Raw genomic sequence first — 10,962 nt, 5'->3', positions numbered from 1 at the left:
GAGTCTGTAATGAAAAAACTAAAAAAAAAAAAAAAAATCCTGGTCATGCTGCACATGTTGAAGTGTTGTCTGGGCTCCTCTGGCCCCTGGGGTTCGATTAAGGAGCCATCTGTCCTGTTTGCTGTAAGATTAAGAACTCCTCCGCCTCCAGTCTTGATTAGTTTCTGGATTATATCTGGGAGAGAGCATAAAGTTCAGAACAAAGATTATGGTATTATTTTTTTTTAGTCACTGAGGTTGCTTAAATCATCATGTTACCTTTCTTCAACAGTTTCTTTAAAAAACACTGTCTCATACCACTCTTTTTTTCTGCATATTGTAAAGAATGAACATTACGCAACAGCATCTTATGGATGAACATTTGTAAAGCAGGCCTACATCTAATGCATCTTCTGTAACAAAGCGGCTGAAGAGGATTATGCTGCTGCCACTGAACCTTAGTGGCCAGCTGAAAGAGAGAGTGGAGAGGGGTGGGGAGTCCAGAGTAGCAGCGGACAGAGAGGTGATTAAATCAGACACACGGACAACCCTTCGCCCACACGGCAGACACACACACACACACGATTTTTTGAGGTGACACAGATTCTTAAAAAGAGTCCACCCAGTCTGCAACAATGATGCACCCTCTAATCATCGGCATTATAGTGGTAAACACCTCCCTAACTGCCATCTATTGGACCTTCGTTTTGACCGATTACTACTTCAAGTGGCTGTCGGAGCCAGAAGACAAACCCCAGAAGATCGTCACCCCGGCCTGAGGGAGTCACAGTCAATATGGACTGACTGAATGATTGGGTGTTTTTTTTTTTGCTTAGGACTAGTGAGCAAGAGCAGTTCAGCTTGTAGTGCTTTCTGTGGAGTCTGATTTTGCAATTGATCTGCTTTCTATTTCACCTGGACAAGACTTGGATACTAACTTAAAGTTTTTTTACTGACCTGAATGGATCCTGCAAGTGAAAGAGAAAGTCCTTCTTACAGGTAATGCCAGGAAAATACATTGAAATGCATGTTTTAATATCTATGTTTTGTCTCCTAGTCGTGTTTGTGGCTTACAGTAGGGCTGCGTATTGGCAAGAATCTGGCGATATGATACGTATCATGATACACGGGTTACGATTCAATATATCGCGATATATTGGGATATTGCAAGCAAGGCGATATGATTTTTGAAATCTAATTCAGGAAAATGGTCATAGTATAAAGAACACACCACTAGAACAGTGGGATTTGCTTTTATCACAGTCCCTGTAACATCCAACACCTATTTTCTTACACCCGTAGCTTACAGTGTGAATCAGTTGCTGAAACTGCACCACAATTGAGTGTCAACAGGTACTTCAGGTGATGCTAAATGAACTCTGTTTTGCTGTCTGCTGACTCAGTTAAAACGTGTTGCAGGTGAGAGTGACAGTGAAGCAAATCCTGTCATGGATTACTGAAGAACACCTTGACACTGATGCAGACAGCCTGACTCTCCTGACAGCCTCATCCTGAGACACATTCAGAGACCTCACACTGCTGTGTCGTTACATCCATTCTTCCGATTTGTCACCTGGTTCCTGCTTTACGGGAAGACTTGATTTTCAATCAAGTTCATCATCCTTTTGAATCTTTTTTTCCCCACATCTTTCAGCTTCTACACAACATGTCAAACGCCTTCTTCTTAGGTCTGCACCCAGTCTCTTGGTTCATCCTCTTTGCGAACGTTGCCATCACCATCGTTGAATGGCAATTCCTCGCTTCTCGGTTTTGCAAAGTTCCCGAGCCGCCAAAAGACGATGAATCTAAAGCATAGAGAAGCAACCTGCACGCTGTTGCTCCACCAAGAAGATCTGAGAGGAGAAAAGCTTATTTTTGGATCACTGTTTACCTGCCCTACTAATCACTGATGGTGGGTTTCTTTTGGGGGTTTGCTGTGACAGAGCAGCCACTTCGGTAAGCCTTTTTAGTTTGCATGATCTTAACTTTCTGCGATGTGTTTGTGGTTATTTCCAGAGCCACCTGTGTACAACGCATGCCAATTTGGGAGTCCTTTCATTTACAACTCAAAGAAAAGAACTGAGGAGCCATTTCAAGTATTGATTACGAGGTAAGGAGTCATACAACTTCACCATAACATCTTAAAACTTCCTCATTTCACCCTAATTTGTTCCTTTTTCATCTCTAACATTTTCTCATCATTTATATTAGAAAGGGAATCGATATGTTTGTTTGACAAATTTCACGAGTCTTTCATAAGTTATATTTGATGATGTACAGTTTTGTTACCCGTGGGGATATTTATTGGTCACATTTCGAAATATCACCATCTGCTCTGTTATCAAGCAAGAAATGAGCCATGAAAGTAAAGTGTCATATCAGTGAATTATGTGACAGGACATTTATAGTATAGTAGAGTATAAGAAGTGGACCTGCTGTGCTTTAAGATAATTTCAAAGCCTGGGATATCCATAAAGTGATGCCAGTTTAAACCCAAGAGAAAGTGGATTTGCTGTAATATATGTATCCTATATATATATATATGCAACATGTCCTGGAGGACCATAAGCCTCTTTGCCGTATTACTGTCCACCTCTCTTCGCTCATATCTCTAATCCCTACAGATGGAAAGCTGATATTGCTCTGTAACACACTCAATCCTATTAACTCCGTCTGTCCTATATTCACCTCTCGTCCGTCTCACACTCCTCGCTCCCCTGGAAGTTTGACCGAGGGGCCCCTCTCTCCGAAAACCCTAGAAGGGCGAATGCTAGGATTTAAGTCTAGACGAAAGATTAGGAGTGTTGGCACACTTATTGTATCACATTTTTCTTGTCTGGTGAACTACATTTTCTGCACTACAGAAACACCATGTCCTCATTTTTTAACCATCTGTCATCAATCCTGCCATTCCTCTCAGCTTCAGAAAATATAAAAGTATCTAAAATCGTACTCGTCTCTGATGCACCTTTATCACCCGTTTTCCAAGTTTTCACAGAAGGAGCTTGGATCTGCATCAAGACAATAAATCACCCAAAGAAACAGCCCAACGTTCCTTGAACAGACTATCCCAGACAGTATCCACTTGTCAAAAACCAACAACCAAAGCGACTAAAACCATGAACCAACAACCAGTTGCGTCTCTAAACGCCTCAGGAGGAGCTCTGCTCTTGAACCTCACACAGCTGGTGTTTGAGCGCCGGCAGCTCCTCCAGCTGTCCAGGAGGAGAGAGGAGGAGGCCTACTTCGTGGACTACATACCGCCAGCAAGAGATGCTATAACTCTGCCGCGCAATGTAGTCTATGTCCTAGTCGGGGTGGTATTGGTTATAGTGGCCACCTACGCCATAGTGGGACATCTGATTAAAGATCTGATGCATGACCTAGCAGGTAACCCCTGGCTGGTGTCCTCTCCTTCCCATCACTCTCTCTCCACTCTGGTGTCTTTGAGTCCTTTTTCCTCCCTGAGCTCTTGGGCCAGGGCTGCATCAGTGTTTTGACCGTGTTGTTTGATGACTCTCCTTCACATTCACCCTGAGGTTTGTGTGCAGAGGTCAACCTTCCCAACAGTTTCCTTGCTATACCATCGAGGTGATTGCCAAAAACTGATTGAAACTTGAGTGAATGACTGCTGCTAAAGAAACATCTTAAAGGGGTACTCTGCTGATGTTTTATTGCACTTCCACAAAGCCAAGATATCCAGACATTTCAGCCCATTCTCATTCCCAGGTCATCAAATATCAATGCTTTGTCACGGTCGTCTGCGTTCAATATCGACACACAAGGCACCCTTTAGTGGCAGTACGCACCGGGCTTTGAATGTAAACCCATCCGCGGCAACAGTAAACGCTTAGGGAAACTGCAGTGGTGATGTAGTTTAAAGAGTGAAAGAGACAGGAAGGGATGTGGATGGGCCCAACAAACACAAGGCTTTCATTCAGGAGACCACTGTTTGTGTCCCGTGCGTTACGTTTCACTTTCACGTTACAATCAGCTGTTCGTTCGTATCCCGTGTCCAAAACATCCAGTCACATTTTCACTTTAAAAACGTAGTAATTCTAAGACCAACTTTTTTATCCTGAACCTAACTATAGTGTATATACTGTAAGTGTTTATGTTTAATTCACGACATTAAACATGTGTTTACTGCGACCAAAAAAGTGACGCCGAGAGGCAAGGCAGCTTTATTTGTATAGCACATTTCAGCAACAGGGCAATTCAAAGTGCTTTACACAAACAATCAGAACATTGCGACAAAGTGCAAAGAGAGGTCTAACAAGGCGTCACTATGTGACGAGATGGGATAAGAATGTGTTTTAGTCCCCAAAACACTGGATCCTACATTTCACATAATGCAACTCAATAGCATCTTAGATTTGACCTCCCCTGCCTGGTCAATGCCCACTTCTTTCAAACTCAATGCGCTTGTTTATAATGCAGGCTATGTTAAAAACTTGTAGTCTCCAAACCCAAGCTGAGATGACCCTGATGACATCATCAGGTTTTTTTTACTTTAGAGAGCTTTTAGAGAGCTCCATCCAGAAAGTTATTATTACAAATTATATAAATTTTTTCACAGGCTCCATGCGAGTAAACTGAACTTAATTATGTAAAATTGGTGGAGTGCCCCTTTAAAAGACACACTTCAAAGTCACAGAAAATCATTTAATTCTCACATGTTTTTTTTTCCTCCTCACAGACTGGATTCTTGGCCCCAAACCAGTGGAGGATGATTCAGAGGAAGGGAGTGCAGAAATAGAAGAAGAGCACAGACTGAGCGTTTGCAGTAAGCTGATGGAGAACGACGGGCTGAGGATGGAGAGGGAAAAGGACGGGCTGCTGCCCGGCTTCTACTGGGGAGACGGAGGCGGCCGCCGTCCATCCAATCCTCCTCCTCTGAGAAGCTCCATCGCTCCGCCATACCCCAGAGAAAAAAGAATATCTGCTCATAGTGTGACCTTCACCTGCCCCTCCGTGACCCCGTATGCCACCTCCCTTTGAGTTTTCACTTTAGCACAGCAGTAGTAATCAGTGATGTCTCTTTGCTGTAGTGATGCATAATGCTGAGGCATTTTTGTTTTATATAAAACAACAAATAGCTTTTTTTGCTAAGAAATGCTTACTTTGATTACTATTATTATTGCACTATATCATCTTTTGCTGCATAAACATTTTTTCTCATGCTTAAAAAAATGTAAATCATGTACCATGTAAACTTCAAAGATGTTGATGTGAGCTGTAAAAATACATTTTATTTCAATAACTGACATTCAAATCCAGAGATTATATATGTATGTATGCATAACTTCCATGAAAAAGATTCGTGAAATTGCATATGTATCACCATTTCTGTTCATTTTCCCCACCGACCAGTCAAACTGTCATAATCCGCACTTTCCTCTTACGTCACACATGTTGCTGTAACGTGTTGCGGGATAAGAAACATGTCAGTTCTGTCTGTTCTGGTGTTGGACTAAGCTTCTTTCCAATAAACAACTGAACAATACATGAGTGCTGTTGTGTCTTGTCTGTTTAATCCATCTTACCTTCCTCTAATACCTGGTTATATCAGGGGCAGTGACCTTATCTGTCAATGCCAAGGATTACTGTACATTAGTGGTATTAAATACAGCTGGATAAAGATGTCAGCACAAGAACATATAGATAGATAGATAGATAGATAGATAGATAGATAGATATCACTTTATAAATTATTCTTTTCTCACACAAACATTTTTTTAACTTCTCTATGATCATTCGTATAGCTGGATGTATGTTTGACTCTGAAAGCATTATTTCCTGTCTATAGGCAGAAGTTCTTGTGATATTCATAGATATGCATGCTCTTCTACATGCATCAGGTAGATTCTCCCTACCTCATTACGAAACTGTGCTCGCGGCGGCGTTCCTCTGACCTTGACTACCTCAAGCTGCTGCAGCTAATCTAGTTTCCATCTGCGTAGCTCCACCAGCAGACAGATAGGGAGTTCGTACAGGGAGACAAAATGAAAAACGTGTCAGGGTGAGAGATATAGTCGTACTTTTAATTTAACTTGCTTAGTGTTGCCAGGAATGTGAAGACACCAAGTGAATTGGGAGGATCGTTTGCCGGCTTCCTTGCTGTATGTAGAAGTTTTTATTCATGTTCTGCTTGCAAACCTTTTGCTGAAAGTATAATGTTCATTGTGTTGCTTTATGTGAAGCAGTGAGGTATTTCCTCCTAGTCTTTTTGTGTGATTTGTATAGAAAGATTTGTAAGGTGAAACCTTTGTGCCGGCTTCTTTCGATACAGCGATGACTGTGAGGTATTAAGTGGATTCGCAGGCTGACAGACTCCCAGACAGCGATGGATGTGACGGAGGGCAGTAGCTTAAAAGTTCGTTTCAAGGAAGAAGATGGGACGGTGATGTTTGAGAGCTACATACCCCCCTCTCGGGATGCTATCACCCTGCCTACTTACGTCATCTACCTGATCATGGCCGCCATGGTCGTGGTGGGTGTCCTTTATGCCATCATCGGTCACCTCATCAAAGACCTCATCCATGACATTGCAGGTTTGTTACTGTACTGTAGGAGCCAGAAGATACTAAAAGTGTTGGTTTCACTCACAGTTTTTCCTCTTGCATTGTTTCTCTTGCACTCAACATTGTTCCCTCTTCCCTCTCTTTGTTTTACAGACTTGGTGTTTGGGGAGCAGCCTGAGGAAGTGGTGGTGAACTACTGTGAGGCCAAGGATAAGTTCATGGTAGACTGGATCCCAGAAACCACCCCCGAACTGGAGGCGTTGGCCCGGGCCGAGGAGAACAAGATAATTGACAGGGACTTCATGAAAGCCCCCGCCATCTGGATCATCTCTACAGAGCCTCGGGGGAGCAAGTCAGGACCCCGTGTGGTCTTTGAGAAGAGGAGCTAGGACGAAAAAGATGACATCAGATTAGAGGCTTGTTGTTGAAGTAGATCTTCTGTATTTGGTGTGATTGTACTGAGATGACTGAGAAGTGAATGGCTGTATTGAGGCTATAAGGCTGGAGATGCGTTTAGACCTTGTAAACACAGGAGGGTATCTCTTGTTGGAAGTGCTGAATGTTTGAATGGTCTTACGAGGACATCTAGTGTCCATTGAGGTCATTGCAGCGGCTTTGAACAAATGCACAGGAACTATATTTCACACAAATGTCAGCACAAGTTTGTTGGTCAGAGATTAAAAACAAAACAAAAAAAACTATAATATGCCTTAAGTCATCTCTGCTAAAGATTGCTTGAAAAGCTTAAGACTGTATTACTTTTATTCTGTTAATGACTGATGAGAGAAAATGTAGATATGTCTCCTCTGTAGTGCATCTAAAGTCAAGAGAAGATGTAAAGAAGCTGCAGAGTAGCCTGACTTTAATAAATACAGATGGAAAGAAAATGTCCTCGGTTCATTTTGAATGTTTAATTTCCATTTATATTAAAGCTATGGTCGGTAATGTTGAGAAACTACCAGAAATTATCCAACCGAAAAGAAACAGCGCAGTGTTGCCAACTCTTTTCCAATGAAAGTAGCTAGCAAATGAAATGATTGGACGAGTTTACTACAGTCCTGCGACAGCCACAGGCACCAGATATTTTTCTCTTTTTTTGTCAGAGGATTTGATTTATTGATTGCTGTCGAGATGTAATGAGAATTTCAACAAATATAACAAAAAATGTATTTGAACAACACTACCAACCCTACCTTTAAAGCTCTATGCACTCAGCAGTCAGGTGGTAGTCCACATAACTAGAGTTATATAAACAAAGACCTGCCGACACTAAAATGTTTCAGATTGATTCATTAATCATATTGGAAAGTGACATAATCTAAGGGGGAGATATATGACTCTTTTTGGATGCACAAAATAGCAGCAGCCCAACTTACTGCCACATGTAAATGAGTGAATTTCAGAATAACCATGACGTGAAAGTATGAAGTTGTAACAGTATGTAAACAGATGCAACATTTGTACAAAGTGACAATATATGCAAAGGAAATTATGACATAAATTATGGCACATGAATAGGAAAAACATTGTGAATTTACATTAAATTTATGACATGCAAAAATATGTAGATCCTTCATCAGTTCAGTATCTCTGAATAATTCTGTTCTGAAATTAGACACTAGAGGCATTAAAACGGAGAGAAACCAGAGTTTTTTTGTTTGAAGTCACAAAGGACACACTACTGCTCTGATTTACAGGCACTTCATATCCGCTTAGAGTTTTATATTTGTTCATGTCTGAATCATTCGGTTACATATAAATCAAAGGAACGGGGACATCTGAAGATGTGCTGTGAACTCTCAAGTATTACATGAAGGACAAAATACTACAAACAAGCAGTCTGACACTGAAATAGCCAGTAGCAGGTGACAGTTTGGTTGTTGGGTGTATACTTTCAGCTCCAGCTGTCTGGGCTGGATTCCCAACTCATTAATGAACCCTTTTAACCATTAAAACATATCTTATCCTGATGTTCACAGGCTAACCCTAGGTTAAGGGGTCGGTTCACCCAAATACAAACGCTAACTTTCTCATTTAAACCTGTATTAACAATTATCTTAATGTACCAAAGGACAAAGGAGGAAAGTCTGCAGGACAGTTAATGCACACAGTGCACTTTAATAGACTGAGCTACTTTTTAGTTCTGCACACTCTGCACCTTTATAGAGTTATATATAGTTTTACTGTATTCTACAACAATGTACAGCTTTATTTTGCACTTTAGTCTATTTAAAAAAAAAAAAAAAACTCTACCTCAGTTCTTATCCCGCATTATATAACATATTTGACATTTCTAGATATCTATATCTCCTATATTTTATTATCCAGCACTATATCACTTTCTGCACTATATTCACATTTTGAATAGTCCCCTATCTCAGCTGTTACCCAGCATTATATTAATTTTTAACAGTTTCTTCCTCTCCTGTTATTTTTATATCTGGGATATTTTTTTATACTCTGTATTACTTACTTGTGCCGTTTTTACTAACATGTTTTGCACTATGGAACTGTGATTGCTGGAAACTTGAATCTCCCTCGGGATCAATAAAGTTACTATCTATCTATATATCTATCTACCTAGATATAGATACAATCTGAAAGTCTCCTTATAGTTTGTCCTCCGTGTTTAATTATTGCAGAAGCAGCAGTCTTCCACAATTGTCTGCTCTCACAAAGGTCAAAGCTTTGTCTTGTTTGACCCTTGCAGCACAAACACACATATGGTGGAGTGTAGTAAGCCTATCGCTGCTCCAGGAGAGGGCGCCCTGGTACAAATGGGCCCATAAACTACACGCCATCACACCTGATATTGTCATATACAGTCTATGATACTGTCCAGCAAGCACCTTCAGGCTGATGTGAATGTGACGGTTTTTAGAGGTGGCAACCAAACGTGCTCCAGTAAAGCAGTAAATGTGAAACAGAACCTCTTAGCTTTGATGTTTTGGTCCTTTATTTATCTCAAAGTAATGTTTCAGGCTCGTGTGTGGTGCCACAGGCTCAGTTAATAACTTTCTCTACTCATTTCAAAGCTGTTTCTGTTGCATCTGTCAAATTTTGAAGGGAAATTAGATTTAGTTCTGTTTGCCTCTAACGAGATTACCAAAGCTGTGCTGCTACTGACTGCTAAAGCAAACAATGACTTAATCTTATTAACTTTGTCCCCTCCTAATCCCACTAGGTTACTCTTTCAGAAGGAGAGGACCCTCGAGTCATTTGTCTCCGTATCTTCAAATAGATTAATACAATCAGCAGCCTCTGTTACTTGATTTCATAACAGCTGAGTAGGATCTCACATAACTTCTCTGTGTCTAAATTAAAATATAATATAATTCATGTCATTTGTGGGACAAACAAAATAGATTATAACGTTTGATTATGTTTGTGGTTTATGCTTAAATCAGCTGTTTTTTTGTTTTTTTTTGTATTGCCTATTATCTGTTAATCATGGAAAGTCATTAAAAACAGAAAGGCAGGACTATTTTTTCTGTAAATATAATACAGAAACATATCTCATGCAATTTCTCATTAATGGCTGTAAAAGTGATAATAATTAATGGAAACAGGAAAAAGAAAAAGAAACTCCATAGAAATGTTTTGAAGCCTAGAGAGCAAAGTTGTTGTGTTGAAACTAGTTTTCCGAACATGTTGCAATAATTCTGTCAAAATAAGAAACTAGAGGAGAGATCATGACATGGGATGGATTGATTTGTAACTTCAGAAGGGTTTTTCTGTTTGCAGTTAGAACAAATGTTATTTCTCTGACAATTTTGTGTACTGTACTTGAGTGTTTCCATTTCCGACAACTTTATACTTGTATTCCACTATATTTCAAATTTAAATATTGTATGGTAATATTGTTTGACCACTTCAGTTAATTTACAGATGAAATTTTACATATATTACAATATTTATATAATATAATTTTAAATTACAATATGCTGAAAGGTTATTATGGGATTTTTTCCCAATGATGCCAAAAATATACTGCCTATACTGCCACTTTAATAGCCTGACAACAGTCTAATCGGCTGATAAAGAGCAGTAGTACATGTTAACTGTCTAATATCCTTGTCTCAGTGTTAACTGGAATATCAGGCTAAATTTTTCCTTGAAAACATATTTGTGATCATTTCATTTTGGGAAAAATCATCTATCATCAGTTAAATCAGAAATATGTTGATATCATGTTTTTAAAGGATTTATCCTTAGAAAGAAAGCGTTTTCACTTTTGAAGCAGCATATTGCTCCTCTCAGCTCATCTGCTGGTGGGCTGGTTGAACAGCAGGGGCTCTGCAGCTCTGTGTAGGATGGGGGCTTTTATTCTCATCCACACACACACACCTCCTCTTCCTCCTCCTCCTCCTCCTCCTCCAGACCTGAGCGGTGCGCGGTGCGTCGACAGCGCGCAGTAACATGTCCCTGTGTGGTTGTATTTTCTCTCTGAACTGAATAA

General features: G+C 40.2%; 1 protein-coding gene across 2 annotated transcripts; it reads left to right on the top strand.

Annotated features, from left to right (window-relative positions):
- Window positions 1-449: 449 nt before the first annotated feature.
- On the top strand, window positions 450-7,390 carry LOC119498414. Of its 2 annotated transcripts, XM_037787290.1 has the most exons (5): window positions 450-978; window positions 1,996-2,089; window positions 4,679-6,101; window positions 6,226-6,533; window positions 6,657-7,390. In XM_037787290.1, exons 4-5 carry the CDS (start codon window positions 6,326-6,328, stop codon window positions 6,890-6,892), a joined length of 444 nt encoding a protein of 147 aa, XP_037643218.1. In that variant the 5' UTR covers window positions 450-978; window positions 1,996-2,089; window positions 4,679-6,101; window positions 6,226-6,325; the 3' UTR covers window positions 6,893-7,390. The 2 variants fall into 2 exon arrangements, with proteins under 2 accessions (XP_037643218.1, XP_037643217.1); XM_037787289.1 differs by lacking the exons at window positions 450-978; window positions 1,996-2,089 and having other exon boundaries at window positions 5,618-6,101; window positions 6,272-6,533.
- The last annotated feature ends 3,572 nt before the right edge of the window (window positions 7,391-10,962 follow it).

The sequence above is a fragment of the Sebastes umbrosus genome, chromosome 12 (assembly GCF_015220745.1).
Source record: "Sebastes umbrosus isolate fSebUmb1 chromosome 12, fSebUmb1.pri, whole genome shotgun sequence".
Taxonomy (NCBI): Eukaryota; Metazoa; Chordata; class Actinopteri; order Perciformes; family Sebastidae; genus Sebastes; species Sebastes umbrosus.
This window is presented reverse-complemented; position numbering and strand designations above follow the sequence as displayed.